We start from the raw sequence: 20,697 nt of genomic DNA, 5'->3' as shown, positions 1-20,697 counted from the left end.
GGAACATGGATCGAATTGCATGTCTAACGATGCTAATCCCCGACTTGCTAAAAATACTCTCAGTAAGTGATTGGAGCATTGAAGATGCAAGTTTCGTTACTTCAGCTATACTTACAGTCTTCAGTTTTAAGCATCTTGTACCTGTATGCGATGCCCTTCCACGGACCAATATTCAAGACAAAAATGCCACACTATATAATGCGTGGGGAATTGCGTACACCAAATCCACCGGAGGACTATTGCCGCAAAAAACTCTGTCCGCCAGATGTGAACCACATCGCCTGCGATATTCCGTTTGTAAGTAAAAAAAAAATGAGGATTTCAATCAAATCAAGCAATTTAATACAATCAATCGCTTCACAAGTGGGGACCACGATGTACGAAACCACGAGATGGCGTTAACATGGAAAAATTAAAAATAATAATCGTCGATCATCACAATAATCTACGGGATCGTTTATCAAGAGCGCCGTTCTTGAAAAATTTACCACCAGCCAAGGCCTTGCCCAAGATATACTGGGATCATGAGCTCTCCATTCTGGCGATGCGTGTTACCAACTTCTGCAATGACGACAAAGTCAGTGAGTGTGTGAACACGGCACGTTTCTTGAACGTGGCCAGGAGTTCATTCAAATCAGATGATCTCCCTGCACATTATACTCCGTTCACCTTTACGCTTTTTGCAATTGAAAAAGTATGGTTTAGTCATTCTGAAAATGTAGACGAAAAGTTTGTATATAGTTTTCCGTCGAATGCTTCAAGAAAAGATTATGAATTGGCAAATATAATTAATCACAAAGTTAATTATGTCGGCTGTGGCATATTAATTCAAGGTCCTGGCCACAAAAGGATATTTTATATAACCTGTCTGTACAATGAAAAAGCCAAACCTGGAGAAAAACTTTACGAACTTCAAGAATTGAAACCAAAAATTGCTATTATAAGTGAGAAATAAAAACAGGTTGGTTAACAAATAGCCCCGAAAAATACACAGGAAATTCTTCTTTTTCTTTTTATTTAATAATTTTAAAACTGTGATTCCTGTATGGAGTATTTATCCCCAGTTGAAGTATAATTTAAGTAGATGAAAGGTGGCTTATAATTATAGCAGCATTTTGGGACTAGTCTCTTTGTTCCATCGAGCGCTGAAAGCATTTAAGCAGGACTGCATAGCTACAGGGTATATGCACTCTTATACTTCGAAGAGAAATGTACTGTCAAACTCCTTTAGCTTGTTGCTCCATTCAGTTTGTAGTGTCAAATCTCAAGAGTTGCGGCAACAATTTCAAGTTTAAAGTTGAAAGGAAAAAGTTGCACAAAAGTTTTCAATTGTTGTCCGTTGCATTCAACGTTTATTTTATGGCATTGTCATTGATAGGCTCATTCCTTTGGCCCGCTGAGGTTAACCAAAGCCATTGTTGTTGCTCTGGCTGTAGTAGTTGTTTTTGTTGTTGCCATCCTTTTGGGCCATTAATTTTGCAGTCTTTTGCCTGGTTAAATAGCCTGTTGGTTGAATTGTTATCGTTGTGCTAGATAAAAAAAACCAAGCTCGACTTAAGCTTTGTTCCTTGTCTCTCTCTTCCCTTTCCTCTGTCTCTTGTGCTCTTTGTCAGTGTCTGTCAACCTTGGCGACATTTTTACTTTCGCCTTTCGTTGTTGTCTTCGTGCGCTCATTATCTCAATTGTTGTGCTTGCTGTTGTTTATTTTTTTAATAATTATTACGCGCAGCTTCAATTGTCCCTGACCACACACAAACATATCTACAAACAGTATGTCAAGTCAGTCTTTTGACAGAAAATAAAATATTACACATTTGCTATTATGTTTTTAGATATATTTAAACACAGTGAATTATGTTACTTATTAAAAGAACTACCAACAACAATGACAAATAAGAAAAAAAACTAAAAAAAAATTAACAAATATTTTTTTGTAAAAACAATTACCAGATATACTGTACATATACACACAGAGAAACGAGTTGATAAATTGCGCGCACAGCAAAGAGGAGAGATATTGCCAGAAAGCAAACACACACACACAAACACACATCCGCTCTCTCTTTTTCAATGTATGCGTGTGTGTGTGTGTGGGCTATAAGCTCATCATTAGCTCTGTGTGCTTCTGCTTCACTGTTGCCAATTTAGCTATTTTATAGCTAGTTCAGGCAATTCTCCAAGTTCGATTTAAGAATAATTTTATAGTTGTTATTTTCCAAAAATCTGATTTTTTTATAAAATATATATTTAGCTATGTATGTTTAAATTATTAAATTAAAAATTCACATAAAATTGCAATTTTGAAACTTTTATATATAAATAAAAAAACTGATGTTAAAAAAGTTTCGTAGATTCAGCTATTTTCAGAATGCTTTTCCATCAGATACAGCCCTTTTTTACTCTGTTGGCGACACTGCCCTTCTTATTCCCTCCACCTGGACGAGCAATTTAATCAGTCTGGCAACGCGCTGTAAAAGCTGATAATACCGTTATGAATAATTTACAACAAACGGCAACATTCGCACACACTCGCTTTGTTTCTATACTTGCAAGTGTTGTTGTTGGGTTTATTTATAATTAATAAGCAGACCAACAATAACAACATCAACAACAACAACGTATTCTACACTTAATGCTTTCACTTTTGCCTTTCATTGCGCCATTGTTGCTCCATTACAAAGGATCTGCGTATGAGGCCATTTTAATTAGATGTGCTAACTTGTTGCGTCTGTTCCAACAATAGAGAATGGCAGGGAAAGGGGGAGTGGGAGTAACGGTAACGGCATTGTATTGAGACGGATACAACTCAATCTCAGGCACAGTGTCGTGTCAAATTCAACGCTCGCATCACCGCAAAAATCACAAACGCGACACCTGTGGTTGAGGGGGTGATTGAGGGGTTTATGTGTGGTGAGGGGAGAGGAGGGGAGGCATGTGGTGTCTTGTTATATCAATATTTCAATAGCAACTGCTGCCGATTGACCACAGTAAATTAAACGGCCAGTAACAGAAACCACTAACAAGTTGCTTGACATTTATATGCTTAAGTTTATTTTTTTGGTATTTATTTTTGTTCAGGACAAGAAATTGGCAGCAGCTCATCAAATATGTATGAATTTGAGGTAAGAACATAAATTTAGGACACACACACCTACAGTAGGTCAAGTAAATGTTTTGACAATAAAATAACTTAAAAGGTTGTGTTTTTAAATGTTATAATATTAAAACAAACTGGATCTGTTTTTTTCTTAAACTTAATCTAAGAATTATTAGTAGCTATGAAAATAATAAATTTGCGAATTTTAAAATTTTTCAAAATAGTTACTTGACTAACTAAAGGCGTATTTACTCTTTTAAGTCAGCTTTTACTGGTTCCATTTGCTTTCTTTGTTCCATGGCACCGCAATAGTTTTGATCTTGGTTTTCTTAGACTAGTCATCTCGCTCGCACTTAACAGCTGATCCTTTGTTCCGGCTGGAACCAACTCCAGTTCCAGTTCCTTGTTGAGTATTTGTGCAACGTGCGCTTCGTCGATTGTGCCCTTGAATATCAAAGGATATGGCCACTCGTGGCAAATTGTGGGTCCATTGTAATCGCGTAATGTGTCAATTAACCTATCCAGACGTTGCACTTCCGCATAGTCGTCGTTTAGAGATCGCACCTCGTCGAGCAGTACAGCCACATTGGAATCGAGCACCTGAAAGGTGTCAATTTCAAATTAGATTAGCTAAAAGTCGCTTATTTAGCTCAATTTGAGCTCAGGTGTCGAATGACAGTGTCAGCGTTCCGTTCACCACCGTACCATGTTAACTGTCAGTCTTCTTCTTCTATTTGAATTTGCCATGTGCATTCGCCGTTAACTTCTCAGATTTCAGTTCTATATATCTATAAGAATAACAACAAGAACAAGAAATCTATGCCTTGTTTCTGTCTATTAGCACCCAATTAGCAAATTCAGTGAACCACGCAAGCTAAGCTCATGTCAGAATGCATGCTAACTGATTTTAAGCCCACACCCCCGCCCTGCACAGTGGGTAAAATAAGCCAGGTAGTGTTACAAATGTATATAAAGTCTCTTGCTCTGACCCAAAGTCTGGATTGTAATCAAGGTAAACACCTGTGCCTCGCTTGACTTGCTCTATATCGTGAAATGTCGCCCCCAATAGCACGCTATAATTGCATTAACATGTTGAAATCTGTGTCGCAACTGTTAACAGACATGCAAAGAGTTAAAAACATCAAGAGAGAGAGAGAGAGGAAGAAAGGTAAGAGAAACAAGTGCGGTTGCATTTACAACATTCTGTTGATAACAGCTGATAACTCAAATTGAAAGGCCAAGGAACGATAAGAATGTCAGCTGTATGTAACAAATAATAAATAACGATAAATGACATCGTTGGGTAACGTGGGTAATGTTGACCAAAATATATAATTTTTTAAGTGCATTAAATTTCGATGCAGAATCAGTTTAGAGCTCAAATAATTGTGATAATGATATTTCTCATGAATATTGGGTTGGTTTTGACAAAGTTATGCAAGCTATAAAATTTTTGAAAAGTGTCAATGTAAAGTACGCAGAAATGACCAAAAATGAACTTTTTAAGTACTTAAAATTCTGATACAGAATCAATTAAGAGGTCAAATCATGATCATAGTGATATTTCGCATGAAAATCTGTTAAGTTCTGGCAAAGTTATAACAGTTCGAAGTTATTGATAAAGTGTTAAGGGGTAGGTATGGAAAAATATGACAGTGATGACCAAAATATGAAATTTTCTAAGTAATTACAATTTTGATGCAGAATCAATTTAGAGGCCAAAATAATGATCAAAATGATATTCCGCATGAAAATCGGTTCAGTTTTGGCAGAGTTATGAGACTTCGAAGTTTATGATAAAGTGTTAAGGGGTAGGTATGGAAAAATATGACAGTGATGACCAAAATATGAAATTTTCTAAGTAATTAAAATTTTGATGCAGAATTAATTTAGAGGCCAAATAATGATCAAAATGATATTCCGCATGAAAATCGGTTCAGTTTTGCAGAGTTATGAAACTTCAGTTTATGATAAAGTGTTAAGGGGTAGGTATGGAAAAATATGACAGTGATGACCAAAATATGAAATTTTCTAAGTAATTAAAATTTTGATGCAGAATCAATTTAGAGGCCAAATAATGATCAAAATGATATTCCGCATGAAAATCGGTTTAGTTTTGGCAAAGTTATGAGACTTCGAAGTTTATGATAAAGTGTTAAGGGGTAGGTATGGAAAAATATGACAGTGATGACCAAAATATGAAATTTTCTAAGTAATTAAAATTTTGATGCAGAATTAATTTAGAGACCAAAATAATGATCAAAATGATATTCCGCATGAAAATCGGTTCAGTTTTGGCAGAGTTATGAGACTTCGAAGTTTATGATAAAGTGTTAAGGGGTAGGTATGGAAAAATATGACAGTGATGACCAAAATATGAAATTTTCTAAGTAATTAAAATTTTGATGCAGAATTAATTTAGAGGCCAAATAATGATCAAAATGATATTCCGCATGAAAATCGGTTCAGTTTTGGCAGAGTTATGAAACTTCGAAGTTTATGATAAAGTGTTAAGGGGTAGGTATGGAAAAATATGACAGTGATGACCAAAATATGAAATTTTCTAAGTAATTAAAATTTTGATGCAGAATCAATTTAGAGGCCAAATAATGATCAACATGATATTCCGCATGAAAATCGGTTTAGTTTTGGCAAAGTTATGAGACTTCGAAGTTTATGATTAAGTGTTAAGGGGTAGGTATGGAAAAATATGACAGTGATGACCAAAATATGAAATTTTCTAAGTAATTAAAATTTTGATGCAGAATTAATTTAGAGGCCAAATAATGATCAAAATGATATTCCGCATGAAAATCGGTTCAGCTTTGGCAGAGTTATGAGAGCTTGAAGTTTATGATAAACTGTTAAGGGGTAGGTATGGAAAAATATGACAGTGATGACCAAAATATGAAATTTTCTAAGTAATTAAAATTTTGATGCAGAATTAATTTAGAGGCCAAATAATGATTAAAATGATATTCCGCATGAAAATCGGTTCAGTTTTGGCAGAGTTATGAGACTTCGAAGTTTATGATAAAGTGTTAAGGGGTAGGTATGGAAAAATATGACAGTGATGACCAAAATATGAAATTTTCTAAGTAATTAAAATTTTGATGCAGAATTAATTTAGAGGCCAAATAATGATCAACATGATATACCGCATGAAAATCGGTTCAGCTTTGGCAGAGTTATGAGAGCTTGAAGTTTATGATAAACTGTTAAGGGGTAGGTATGGAAAAATATGACAGTGATGACCAAAAAATTAAATTTTTTAAGTAGTTAAAATTTTGATGCAGAATCAATTTAGAGGCCAAATAATGATCAAAATGATATTCCGCATGAAAATCGGTTTAGTTTTGGCAAAGTTATGACACTTCGAAGTTTATGATAAAGTGTTAAGGGGTAGGTATGGAAAAATATGACAGTGATGACCAAAACATGAAATTATCTAAGTAATTAAAATTTTGATGCAGAATCAATTTAGAGGCCAAATAATGATCAAAATGATATTCCGCATGAAAATCGGTTTAGTTTTGGCAAAGTTATGACACTTCGAAGTTTATGATAAAGTGTTAAGGGGTAGGTATGGAAAAATATGACAGTGATGACCAAAACATGAAATTATCTAAGTAATTAAAATTTTGATGCAGAATCAATTTAGAGGCCAAATAATGATCAAAATGATATTCCGCATGAAAATCGGTTAAGTTTTGGCAGAGTTATGAGAGCTTGAAGTTTATGATAAAGTGTTAAGGGGTAGGTATGGAAAAATATGACAGTGATGACCAAAATATGAAATTTTCTAAGTAATTAAAATTTTGATGCAGAATCAATTTAGAGGCCAAATAATGATCAAAATGATATTCCGCATGAAAATCGGTTTAGTTTTGGCAAAGTTATGAGACTTCGAAGTTATGGATAAAGTCTAATGGAGTAGGTATGGAAAAATATGACAGTAGTGACCAAAAATTTGAATTTTTTAAGTAGTTAAAATTTTGATGCAGAATCAGTTTAGGGGCAAAATAATGATCAAAATGATATTCAACAGCTGAAATTATTATTAGAGTCTTTAAAAGAAAAACTTTTTTGGAGAAGCTATTTTCGGGAATATAAATTTAATTGTTCTAATTATTTACTTGTGATATTTTTCTGTTTTGTTAATAATATGAACTCATTTTGTAAAATAAGTATACTTGAAGTCAATATCTCTAGGAAAAATTCAAATTCTATAATCTTTTTTAGTTCTATGAGTAAAAAGGGGAAATTTAATGATTTTTTTATCATTAAAAGAAGGGGGAATTCAGGCTTATCAGAAATATACTTTTATACTCATTATAAGATTCTACTCGGTTATTTTCATCTTTTATCTGACCCGTTTCATGGCTTCAGGGAATGGACATAATATAATAACCCAAAGACTGATAACACGGCCAAGTATTTACAATAACAAACAATCAAATGAAGAGTTTAATTGTGGAATCGTCGTCTACCGGTTTGTCATATCAGCTGTCGAGTGCTTTCAATAACAAATGTTGTTATTCGACTCTGTCTCTCTTACTATCTCTCACACTTTCCCACTCTCACTCTCTGCCTCTCTTTTGTGCCTTCATGAATTATGCACTCGACATGCGACACGAATTACAATTGGATGTCAAATGACTTTTGTGTGCTTTACTTTTTTTTTAAGGTTTTCTCGTATTTTTTCTTGCTTTTCAATTACCAAAAATTCAATGTGTAAATTAATAACACATTTTAGCACTTGACGTACGCGACCGCGCAAGTTTTCAACGCTGCGCAGCAGCTGGCGTCGTTGTTGCATCGCGCTGCTCCCGTTAATTGTGGGCGGTATGGGCGTGGCCAATAATGTTGCTGTTGTTGTTGTTGTGCGGCATGTCGTCGTCATGATGGGATTTTTTTGTTTTTACTGCAATGATGACGACAACCACTGTGCCACCAGTTGTCCAATTTGTTTAGTTTTTTGCTGCCGTTTTACATAGCGTTAATTTTATAATTTTTTTACTGTTCGAAATAAAAGTTTTCTCTTGGCTTTGCTTTTTGTTCGTTGCGGCGTATTTTGTTGTTGTTGTTGTCTTTCGCTTTGTTGACTGAATACCGCGGCCGCTCCGGCACAGCGCTCGGCGTTGACTGGCCAGCGGTTTTGAGTACCCGGAGACTTGAATATACACGAGTATAAGTGGATTGAGTATAGGTATAGGTTCCATGCCTGTGGCACTTGGCGCACTTTTTGTTTACGTGCGTCAATCAACAATCAACGACACGCTCGTTCAGAGAATAAAGAGAACCTGAATGCTATGCGAATAAAAACAAAAAGAAAAACAAGCGAAAAAGAGAGCGAAAGAGGGAGAGAGTGCAAGGCCAAGTTAATTTAACAGGTGCAGCCGCAAAGTATGCAGTAATTTCAAGTTAATTGCAGCACGCAACGCAATTGTTCATATTTTCAGTTTAAAATATTTAATTAGTAGCTTAAAGGTTGCGTTGTTCAACTACACAGTCTTCCAAACTAACACCTTAAAATATAAATAAATCTTTAAATATTTTTCGCAATGATTTTTAAATCATATAAAATTAATTAATACAAATATTTCTAGCTTTTACAGCTAACTTTAACTCATGATTTTTGTTTTAATAAGATTACTTGCAATTTTAAATTAATTTAACTTAGATAATGATTGTATTATATTGTATTTTTAAGCCTAAAATGTTTATACCTTATTAATTAAAGCTTATATTTAAATATTACCTGAACTAGACAATTTAAAAATAAAGTTTTAAAATATGCTGCCTAAAAGCATGCAACGTTTTTCGTATTCATGTGCAGCGCGAAAGTATGCAATGATTTTTGAACAAGTTCTTTGTATGCCATTTAAGCAGAGCGCTTTCTGCTTAGCCCCAATTGTTTGCGCCAAACCCAAACAAGCGTCAGCTGCTTGGCATTAAAATTTTAATTTTGTGCACCATTTGGCGCTGCCATCTTGGTCATCATCCCGGCCCCGTTGTGCCGCCCTGTTGGCCAAACGCAATCGCTGGCAAAGCCCTTGGCTTGAGCGATTATGTTGATGTTGATGCTTTTGATGCTGATGTCGATGGCCCTGGCAGGCAGGTAGGTACTGCTTACCTGCAGTTGCCAACTACGTCGTCGCTGCTGCCTTTGTCGATAATACGCTCAATTCAATTTGCATATTCAGTTGTCCAATGAAGCGTACACCACACGAGATCTCTACTCTCATGCTCCTGCTCCTGCTCCTGCTACACCGTCTTCCTCAATTCGTTTGGTCCAAATAAATGGTTTTTTGCCAGCCTTGTTGGCCACTTGCAAGGAGCTAACCGAAATGTGCCGCTGACAGGAGCAGGGCACACGCATGAGCTGCATGAACAGCAGCAACAGCAGCAACATCAGAGCAGACGACTAAAGGGCCAACTGGCAACTGCTCTTCACCTGCTGTTAGTCCATTACGTTAGCAATTTAACTTGCGCCACGTAAACATGATTATCATCTTAAGTGCAACGTGTGGGTGGCATGAACCCCACCACTTCCACTCCCACTACCACTCCCACTCCCATCCCCCATTCCTGCTCTTTGTCTGAGCTGCGCTGCTGTGCGTGCAATTGAAGTCAACCTGGCCAGGTTGATGTGGCCACGAGGTATGAGCTTGGCAACTGGCAACTGCTTAAGCTAAAGCCATTAACGCACGCTTTGCTGTTGTTGTTGCTGTTGTTGTTGTCATTGGGTTGGTTGGCTTGGTTGTTAGCCCAGTAACCTAAAGCTACACAGGCTATTGAGTTGGTGAAAATTTTTATCCATACGAGCTTATCAGAGATAAAGCAACCAATTTTCGAACGGTTGCTTAGATTTCAATAAGATCGTTTATTAAACAAAGAAGATAATATAAATTGTTATTATTAATAAATTAATGCAGATCCAACGACATCCATTTTATATTATTTTTTTTTACTTTTCTATTATCCTATCTTTTTGCTAATTCTGAAATTTTTTGTACTTGATGGCAACTTAAGCTCGAATCTTCCTTAAAGAGGGTACTATGTTTTTATTTTTATTTAAATCCAATTTTTAATTCTTGTATTTTTACAATATTTTTTAATTTTTTAATTTTAATTTTTCTCAGGTACCGGGCATTTAACAGTCTATCATCTGAACTGCAGCGTTCTTACTTGTTGTTGTTGTCATGGGGTTGGCTTGGCTTGGCTGCTTGGTTGTTTAACAAGTTGCAATCTGCTTAAAAGTGCAATTAATTCAACGGGCTTTTATTATTCTTAAATGTGCTGCAAATTCGTTAACTCAATTCGCAATTCACCTTTTGAAAACCAATCGCAATCGCATTCGCATTGCCATTTAAGTGTCCCATCGTGTTCCGTTTCTCCGCCTCTAATTGAGATTGTCAAAATCAGCTGCAGCTCGGTTAAAGTCTGCTCTGAGGCCAAGTGCAAACATGACACACGTAACCAGCTGAGTTGAAGCAGCTGCACAAGAGACTCGGCTTTCCAGAGATGCCCCAAGTCCGCGGCAATGTCACGTACACTGTACCGCCTACCGCCCCCTCGTTAAATCCCCCCTCCTAGCCGAAAATATGGTGCGTCGAGCAGGTGGTGGCAATGTCGAGAGTGCAGCAAATTGTGGCACGCAACAGCCACAGACAAGTGACAACAGGCAACTGGTAGCTGGTAGCTGGCAACTGCCAACAGCTTGCTTAGTCCATTGACTGTCAGTTCAAAAATTACAACAGCAGCTTGATTAATTTTGGGGCGTTAACTTTCTTAAATTTGTGGGCGTGTCGTTTGGGAAAAGCAACACCATTTTAATGTCATTGCCATAAACGAGCTGAGCATTTCAATAGGATGATCAAATATTTGTCAACTGCAGGGAGTAGATTTTGAAGGGTAGTTCCGAATTACGACTTCGCTTTAATTCCGTCAAAATTTGAGAGGCTCACGAAAGAGAAAGATGTGTAAAATTATGAACATAGAATGTCTATCAGCAGCTGAAAATATTGAGATCTTTCTCACTATTAAAAAAGTTTGTACCTTCTAAAATAGTTCAGAAAAGTTTTAAAAATCTGTTTAAAATTTTAATTCAATTTGAATAACAAAGTTATATATGTTTTGCAAGCGACTTTAAGGGTAATAATTAGAAATCATGACTTGAATAAATTCTGTGCTTAAATTTTATAAAATTACTTTAGAAAAGTTTAAGAAAGGATTACTAAACTAAAAAAAAAAATGTTGGTTTACTGTAAAAATTTCTATATTTACAGGGTATTTTCTAGTCATAGCTGTACTATTTATTGCATTTTTTTTGGCAGTTCACAGACAGCGGCTGGAAGAGACAGACATTACAACTACAGTTGTATGCATACATACATTTAAATATGGAGATGAAGAGAGAGAGAGAGAGATGGAATGAGACAGAGAGACACACACTCACTCACATACACACTGAGAGTCAGAAATGAACTCACACTTAAATAGAGGGGCCTCACAAAGTAGCGTTGACAAACCCATTATCAGAAAAACAAACCGGAGATTAACTTGGCAAAATGTCTGCAGACGCCATAAAAAACATCAGAGAGAGCGAGCGAGACAGACTGAGAGGGAGTAAGAGAGCGGGAGAGAGAGAGCGGAAGAGAGAGAGAGAGAGAGAGAGAGAGCGGCTGATTGTGAATGTGATAGCAACAGTTGGAAATCCACTAGAACAGGCAGATGTTGAATAAAATATGAACAGTGCAAAAACACAGACTCAGACACACACACACAAACGCACACACAGACAGACGCATATGGTGTGGCAGGATTGTCAAAGTGACACATGAGCGTAATAACAGCTAAGACCTTGCTAAGCATCAGGCAGTCAACAACCACTTGCCACAGCCGGCAGCAGTAGACGGTGATACGGCAAGGGGCAAGGGGCAAGGAGAAAGGGGTTAGTCAGAGCCGGACAACCCCGATTTTGGGAAAGAGCTGCTGCTGCTGCTGCTGCCGTTGCCGCTGCACTCAACGTGATTACAAATTATACCGTCTGAGCAATCGCCGGCAGTTGTGTGTGCAGGAGGCGTGCCTCAAAATACCGCCCATAGGAAATATAATTCCACAATTCGAGCCGGGGTCCGTCTGCCTGCCTAGCGTCTATGCACGTAGTCGGATTTTGGTGCACGCATCGTCATGCCACGGCCGTGGTGGTTGGCCAGACACATAGATCCTTGCAACTGGTTGGTTGTCGCTTGGATGGCTGCCACAACCAACCCATTCCAGGTCCCGTTTTTGGCCGACAGTCGCTTCCGCTGCAGCTCTCGACGCTTAGTTAATTTTGTTAGCTTTTACTCTTTTTCGCTTCATTTTTTTTTGTGTTGCTTTAGTCACAATAACTTAATTATGTATTGGCTGCACAATTACTTCAAATGTTTTTCAGCCGCACAATTTCAAAATGGCGACGCGTCGCTTCGTTTCGCTTTTCAACGACAGCCTAAAAGCATGCAATGCTTTTTGAAGCGGAGCGAACGCTTTGCATTGCAAACTGAATTATAGTAAAAAGGAATCAAAACAAAGTTAGCAGCGGAAGGCAATAAAGGTCATACGTAAATTAAAAATTTGTTTGCCATGCGCGACTATTTTCAAATCTTTTATAATACTTTCCAAGTTAATATGAGGCCAGCCTAAAAGTATGCAGCAGTTTTTAAACCGGCAAAATAACACAGCTGCATTTGAATAATGAAAGAATTCATTTTCAAAAAAACTACTTAATGTCTACACTAGGTATATATTTCTTCAGCGTGTGCTGATTATTAAACCATTTATTGTCAACTGGTTGAATTCTATAGTTATTACATTTTTTACAACAAAATTACTATCGAGTAATGTCACTGCAGCAGCAGCTTTTACTACTACATACATACAAGTTAGTGGTAAATATAGTGGAAACAGCCATTACTTTATTTATCTTTATGGCCACTAACGCGAGTCTGAGTCAATGTAGTTGTGGCACGTGGCAACGCGGAATCTTCTCAAGGAGCAAGGTCAAGGAGATATTGAAATAACCCATTGCACATACACACACACACATGCACATAGTGAGGAAATCACCCACAGCTAAATCCTTTTTGATTAAATTCAATGTTTTATATCCATTGGGCGATGGGCGGGAATGTGAATCTTTCGGTCATGTTAACATTTTATATCTCTTTGAAACGCATTTTTCTCAACACAATGTCAATTTTTTTTCTGCTCATTTTAGGCCAAAATTGGGGAGGGAGGGTCGTCGGCATAGACATAAAACAAAATGGGCAAAAGGAAAAGCAGACACTGTCAAGAAAGAATAGATTGAAGTGTAATCATGGTTTTGAACTGCTCCTCGGTCATACATTTAATCCGAGCAAACGTAGCAAAACACAAAATGGCCAAACCGAAATGAGAATGAGAGAGAGAGAGGGAGAGGGCAAGAAAGTGAGCAGTGAGCATTTGCCCCGGCTAAGAGTCAAATATATAAAACAAAAGACATTGTAATTGGAAGAGGTGGGTCCTTTAGCTGGATCCTTTGGATGTGGATGGGAAAAGTTCATGTTGCTCGTGCGGTGCTGCTTATTCCGCTTGACTGATTGAAGCGTCTTTGTCTCTGCCACATCGACAAGAAGGAAGTCTTCGAGTGCGTCTCCCTCTCCCTCTCTCCCTCTCTCCCTCTCTCTCTCTCTCTGCCTGCACTTTCTCCATGTGTTATCTAAGTTTGTTTGAATAAACTTAAGCGAATGTTTTGTAAGAAGATTTCCTTTATTGCCACAGAGTGACTTGGCTCTGGTTTACAACTACATATGATAGTTCTTCTTGCTTCTGCAGCTTCACTAACACTCTGCCTGTCTGCCTCATGTGGCAGACTCGTAGTCGTATCATTGACTGGCTTTTTGTGTGGCATGTCGCCGCACCGAAGCCTTTTCAAGTTCACTTTGCATGCTGAACGGACGATTGCGTTGCTCCTTGTCACAAAAATGAGAGAGACAGAGACAGGGACAGTGACAGAGGAAAGAAATAGCTTGAGCTTTAGCTTTCACTTCACTTTGGTTCAGTTCGATTTAGTTTGGTTTGGTTTCCTGTAATGCCACATAATGCCAATTCGATTGTAAGCCACACAGCGGACAACACACTGTGCGAGTACGGACAGCAGTCACTGTATCATAATAAAACGTATAATTTCAGCAATTTAACATTTACAGGACATGGCCAGAACGAGAAGCCAACAAACAAACAAACAAACAAACAAACCAACCAAACAAAGGCTTAACTTCCGTTTATCCATCTATCTGTTTGTTTGTCTGTCTCTCTTTCTTTCTGTCTGTGTGGCTTCGATTTTGAAATAATATTTAATGACCGTAAAATTATATAGTATGCTAAACTGGAACTCCGTTTCCTCCGTTTCCCTCCTAGTCATCCATGTTATTGTGCATTCCTTTTTCGGAGCCAAGCGTTTAGTTTTTATGACCAGACTCTGTGTAATAATAATATTGTGGTTTGTTGGTTAGACATTTTGATACTTAAGCTGATTAGCATTGAGATATGCCAGTATTCCTATGATGAGCTTCAAATAGAAATCATATACAGCTGAATGAAACTGACTAGATAATTAAACAAAGCACTACATCGATTGATACAATAATTAAGCTAAATAAGTGGCAAAATATTGAGAGAATTATGCATTTATTTATTGGCATTAGATGACTTAAGAAGCATATCAAGTAATAAAAAGAGTCCATTATTATCAAATGAATTCAGTATCATTTGGACACGATAAAATTTAAAGAAAATCTATTAAGATTTAAATGTTTTCATTGATCAAGAATATATATTTATATAAGAGATCGATGTATTTTTAATAACTAACTTTTTTTTGTATAATATACATAATTGTATACATTTTTAGCACCTTTTAGAGAAGTTTCTAACGTCTCTCACCTGCTGAAACTTTACCCATATTACATCTTGCAGTATCTCTATCTTTCTATTTCTTCCTCTCTCTTTTTTCGAATTTCTTTCACAGTCCATCTCACTGAGCGTATTGACCATTTGTCTACATTCAATAAAGTGTCACTTGTTACTGTTGTTATTGTTTGCTTTGGACTTCATTTTAGATACGTATACATATGTATAAGTGTATATAATATTCAACGCACACATCGGGACAGACTCTTAAAATGGCCATAAAGCAAATTGTGAAAAATTATTGTGTATATAAAATTTAATGACATGTCAAAAAGGATATCCGGCAAACGGCTCCTGCTGTTGCCCGACGTCCATTGACGAGCCGCACAAATGGTGGGACGAGGGGAGTGGAAGTGGGTTGCTGGGGCAAGAGTGTGTTGCATAGAATGGGCGTGGCTGTTGTCGCCCTGTTGTGGAGCTGAGGAGGGAGTTTTTAGTCCTGCCTGGGTCTGGGCCTGAGATGTGTTATAAGTCCTGTTACATACAACGCGCTGACAATTTTATTTTAGTTGTTGTCGTATTTGATATTTCTCGTTACACACAGACACAACAACACAACACACACATAATCAAGCACAACTTTATTATTCTGTCGAACAACAACAGTTGTTCTCTCTCTCCCTCTCTCTTAGACTGTGCCTCATTTCTTTGTGGTCGTTATGGCCCGTCATCATTACGTCTTGCCTTGACTTGAGTTGGCCCGGCCGGTTTTGTTCTGTGGCCCGCCTTGTGCTTATATGGCCCAAATGCGGGAGCACTGCACATTTTATAGTTTTCAAAAAGTCACAAAAATGTCAATTGCTCGTGTTATGTGCGCTCCACGAGCGCCAAATGGCATTGAATAAATTATATTGTGACCGTAAAGTTGTTGCAGACAGTTGTTTACCACACAGCCACGTCCTGGCCATGTCCGGCGCTTACTTAGTAATGCCAACTGCAGACCAAATGAAACCCGACCAGAGAGTATAGTATCGCATCCGTTGGAATATCCTGCGCATCTTCAACACTCTCCCGCAGAACTCTATCCTTCTTTTATTTGCATGTGGCAGGCTAATCAGCGACTGAGTTGGTCTAAATTGATTTTGGCTCTCCAATTGCTGGCCAACAGTCATACGTTCTAGGGTGGTTGCTTATTAGATCACCCTCGGCATTTCAATAATGGCGCCATAAATGCTAAATTATGACTTCAAGCATCACAAAAAATAAATACAACTTTAGTTTTTGAACCAAGACCTCTTGAATTTTAATCAAGTTAAATATGAAAGCAGTTGGCAATAAGCACATTAAGAGTCATAGACATTAGAATACCCTTACTGTGGGTGATTCAGTTGTTTTAGGAATCGTGTTGACAATTTGAAACCTTTGTATATTGTGAACTCTGGGAACTAGTTTTTAACTGAAATAATGGCGCAATTGTTTCACTTTGGAATCATTTTGATTTCATTTCTATATCTTAAAGAAGACTTAGTGAAAATAGCTTAAAATTGTAGCTATTTTAAAAGAAATATCTAAACAAATTTAATCAAAATGTTGTGTAATTTAGCTATCATCGTATAAACGAATGTAATTAATTTTATTGTATGATATTTATAGAACTAAAAATTAATTTTTTTTAGATCACAGCATTTTGTCAGAGTATTAACACTTCAGCTTTACTAAACTGTCTTTCATGTTGTTTCCGTTTCACTTTCATTGTGCTGTTTATGAAGTCAAGTAGAGCATGGATGCTTCTCCAGCTCCTAGATGTTGGATGTTAGGATGTTAGGATGTGTTAATGTTCTACGCTTGAATGGCGCATAAATTTCTTTATGTGGTTTTTTACGCTCTACCATTTGTCTAACTAGGGTGACTTTCACTTCTGCCCGAAGACTGCGAACTGCGGACACTCGACCCTCGCAAAAGTAATTGAAAATATTTGAAATAATTCATAAAATTTTATGTGATTTCCGCTTTGAAGTTCGCATATATTTTGTTTTTGGCCAAGGCCATTAAAATAGTTGGCTCTCTAAAGATCTGAAGTTATCGTGGACCTAAATAATTCAGCATAGATAATTGTCTTAATGATGTCATAATGTCAGCTTGATAGCAAACCGATTGATTTACGAGTACTTCGTGTACACACGAAGTTTATGCCCTGATTTGTGAGTGCAGAGCACTCCCTCCCTCGACTTGTCTCCTCACCTCCCTCTTGAGGGTTAGAGCCCCCAGCGAGATACAGTTACATATTCGAATTGGGCAACCCGTTTTGTTTTGCCATCGCATGATTTATGTGGGCGAAAAATGTGAATTGTGGCACCGCCTGAGTGGTTGCTCCGATAGAGTGTGGTGTAGACTTGTGTCCCTGCACTGCAAGCCACTTGAAAATACAGTTAAATAAGTTGTCTAACCACACATTAAACCAATTTGGCGTCCGCCTGGCACCTTTGCTTTGCCTTAGTTTGCTGTTTTTTTCTTCTCTTTTTTATTTTGGCACGCCCAAGTTACTGGAAGCCATAAATCATAGGAAGGGCGACCACGTATGTGACTACTTTAGCTAGGGGATCGATAAATTATTATTAGTTGGCCGGCCGGTCGGACGGACGGACGGACAGACGGACGGACAGACGGACGGACGATGGGATCCCGAGTGAGTCCTGTGAGCCGTTCAGGGGCGCGTGCAAAGGAAGTTGTTAGACCCCGTCCAGGCGCATTGACCGAAATCCTTGCCCGCTGCGGTTCAAATGCCTTTTAACTTAACAACTTTTTCTGCCAACACCAAACAACACACTCACTCACACACACACACACACAACCGACACACACAAATCAATGGGCGACTTTTGTCCTTGTTCGTAGTGTTGTTTTGGGGTTTTTGGCTGTTGCACTGGCCGAAACCCTTAACGTTGTGTGTAAAGTGGACTTGACATGAGATTAACATCTTCAAAAGCATAGCTTAAAGTATTTGTTAGAGTTCGCTGAAGTTCCCCCTGGTTAAGGTAGAGTGGGGTAACTAGGTCCTTTTTGCCTTGCCTCGTCTTTGGATAATTGCGTTCTTGTGCGCTGAGCCATGAGCTTAACTGTTGCTGTCATAACTAAGCGAAAAGGTATACAATTTATGAAAACGCCGAGAGCTTCGCTATACCAAGAGCTACAGCCGGACAGTTCTGGAGGCGGACAGGTGAACAGCTGGCTAACTGCCTGGCAGAGTCCTTGGAACAATAAAAGTGCCACGACGAGTGTATATTATAACAATTTTTGCTGGATTTATTTTTGTTGATTTCAATCGTTAAATAATGGCAAAACAGGACTCTTACTTACAACCTAACAAGTGCTTGGTGGGGATAAATGGTTCTAATCGTATACAGGCAGGTACCAGATTGCGCGCTTACAAGGCACGACGATGACGTAGCCTCAAGCGACGGACAGTCTTGTATTGGTAGCCATCATCACCGAGTACTGCCGATTCTTGAGCAACTTCCTCAACAGGAGCTTCCTCAGCGACCTCCTCAGAGGGTGGCAGGTAATCGTTGGCGATCTCGGAGACATCACGACGTTGACGGTACCTCAGGCGACGGACAGTCTTGTATTGGTAACCATCTTCAGCGAGAACAGCGGAGTCTTGGGCAGCTTCCTCAACAGGAGCATCGACTGGGGCTTCGGTAGCTACTTCCTCAGAGGGTGGCAAGTAATCGTTGGCGATCTCGGAGACATCACGACGTTGACGGTACTTCAGGCGACGGACAGTCTTGTACTGGTATCCATTCTCACCGAGAACGGCGGAATCCTGAGCGACTTCCTCGACGGGGACTTCGGTAACAGCTTCCTCAGAGGGTGGCAGGTAATCGTTGGCGATCTCAGAGACATCACGACGTTGACGGTACTTCTGGCGACGGACAGTCTTGTATTGGTAACCATCTTCAGCGAGAACAGCGGAGTCTTGGGCAGCTTCCTCAACAGGAGCATCGACTGGGGCTTCGGTAGCTACTTCCTCAGAGGGTGGCAAGTAATCGTTGGCGATCTCGGAGACATCACGACGTTGACGGTACTTCAGGCGACGGACAGTCTTGTACTGGTATCCATTCTCACCGAGAACGGCGGAATCCTGAGCGACTTCCTCGACGGGGACTTCGGTAACAGCTTCCTCAGAGGGTGGCAGGTAATCGTTGGCGATCTCGGACACATCACGACGTTGACGGTACTTCAGGCGACGGACAGTCTTGTACTGGTATCCATCCTCACCGACAACAGCGGAGTCCTGAGCGACTTCCTCGACGGGAGCTTCCTCAGCGACTTCCTCAGAGGGAGGCAGGTAATCGTTGGCGATCTCGGAGACATCACGACGTTGACGGTACTTCTGGCGACGAACAGTCTTGTATTGGTAACCATCTTCAGCGAGAACGGCGGAATCTTGAGCGACTTCCTCGACGGGGACTTCGGTAACAGCTTCCTCAGAGGGTGGCAGGTAATCGTTGGCGATCTCGGACACATCACGACGTTGACGGTACTTCAGGCGACGGACAGTCTTGTACTGGTATCCATTCTCACCGAGAACGGCGGAATCCTGAGCGACTTCCTCGACGGGGACTTCGGTAACAGCTTCCTCAGAGGGTGGCAGGTAATCGTTGGCGATCTCGGACACATCACGACGTTGACGGTACTTCAGGCGACGGACAGTCTTGTACTGGTATCCATCCTCACCGACAACAGCGGAGTCCTGAGCGACTTCCTCGACGGGAGCTTCCTCAGCGACTTCCTCAGAGGGAGGCAGGTAATCGTTGGCGATCTCGGAGACATCACGACGTTGACGGTACTTCTGGCGACGAACAGTCTTGTATTGGTAACCATCTTCAGCGAGAACGGCGGAATCTTGAGCGACTTCCTCGACGGGGACTTCGGTAACAGCTTCCTCAGAGGGTGGCAGGTAATCGTTGGCGATCTCGGAGACATCACGACGTTGACGGTACCTCAGGCGACGGACAGTCTTGTACTGGTAACCATCCTCACCGAGAACAGCGGAGTCCTGGACAGCTTCCTCAACAGGAGCCTCCACGGGGGCTTCGGTAGCTACTTCTTCAGAAGGGGGCAGGTAATCGTTGGCGATCTCGGACACATCACGACGTTGACGGTACCTCAGGCGACGGACAGTTTTGTATTGGTAACCATCTTCAGCGAGAACAGCGGAGTCTTGGGCAGCTTCCTCAACAGGAGCATCGACTGGGGCTTCGGTAGCTACTTCCTCAGAAGGGGGCAAGTATTCGTTGGCGATCTCGGAGACATCACGACGTTGACGGTACTTCAGACGACGCACGGTTTTGTAACGGTATCCATCTTCTCCTACAGCGGCGGAGTCTTGGGCGACATTCCCAAGGGGAGCATCGACACCAACTTCCTCCAGTGGTGGGACATACTCATTCACGATCTCGGAGACATCACGACGGTGCCTGGCTTGTTCGACAGGAATCACTGCAGCCGTCGCTGCGGCAATAAAGATGCACGCAATGAATAGTTTCTGCGATGAAGATGATTAGAGTAAAAAAAATGGTGGGTTAGGATTAATCCTGGGCCTGGGCGGTTATTCCGTTGGGTACCTACCATATTGGTATAGATCTCCACGCTAATTGTAT

At 39.6% G+C, this 20,697-nt stretch overlaps 3 protein-coding genes across 4 annotated transcripts; 1 reads left to right on the top strand and 2 right to left on the bottom strand.

Moving 5' to 3' along the window:
* Nucleotides 1-92: 92 nt before the first annotated feature.
* On the top strand, nucleotides 93-991 carry LOC117788080 (venom allergen 3-like). Its single transcript, XM_034626746.1, has 2 exons — nucleotides 93-297; nucleotides 365-991. The coding sequence occupies exons 1-2, from the start codon at nucleotides 151-153 to the stop codon at nucleotides 953-955; spliced, it is 738 nt and encodes a 245-aa protein (XP_034482637.1). The 5' UTR covers nucleotides 93-150; the 3' UTR covers nucleotides 956-991.
* A 2,033-nt stretch (nucleotides 992-3,024) lies between these two features.
* Nucleotides 3,025-8,278, bottom strand: LOC117788669. 2 transcript variants are annotated; one of them, XM_034627502.1, is made up of 2 exons: nucleotides 7,818-8,278; nucleotides 3,025-3,697 (listed from the first exon to the last, which is right to left on the bottom strand). In XM_034627502.1, the coding sequence occupies exons 1-2, from the start codon at nucleotides 7,998-8,000 to the stop codon at nucleotides 3,359-3,361; spliced, it is 522 nt and encodes a 173-aa protein (XP_034483393.1). In that variant the 5' UTR covers nucleotides 8,001-8,278; the 3' UTR covers nucleotides 3,025-3,358. The 2 variants fall into 2 exon arrangements, with proteins under 2 accessions (XP_034483393.1, XP_034483394.1); XM_034627503.1 differs by lacking the exon at nucleotides 7,818-8,278 and adding an exon at nucleotides 3,803-4,044.
* Nucleotides 8,279-18,312: 10,034 nt separating this feature from the next.
* LOC117787533 (titin) lies at nucleotides 18,313-20,697 on the bottom strand. Its single transcript, XM_034626078.1, has 2 exons — nucleotides 20,666-20,697; nucleotides 18,313-20,582 (listed from the first exon to the last, which is right to left on the bottom strand). Exons 1-2 carry the CDS (start codon nucleotides 20,666-20,668, stop codon nucleotides 18,459-18,461), a joined length of 2,127 nt encoding a protein of 708 aa, XP_034481969.1. The 5' UTR covers nucleotides 20,669-20,697; the 3' UTR covers nucleotides 18,313-18,458.

The sequence above is a fragment of the Drosophila innubila genome (genome assembly GCF_004354385.1).
Source record: "Drosophila innubila isolate TH190305 chromosome 3L unlocalized genomic scaffold, UK_Dinn_1.0 0_D_3L, whole genome shotgun sequence".
NCBI classification, from domain to species: domain Eukaryota; kingdom Metazoa; phylum Arthropoda; class Insecta; order Diptera; family Drosophilidae; genus Drosophila; species Drosophila innubila.
This window is presented reverse-complemented; position numbering and strand designations above follow the sequence as displayed.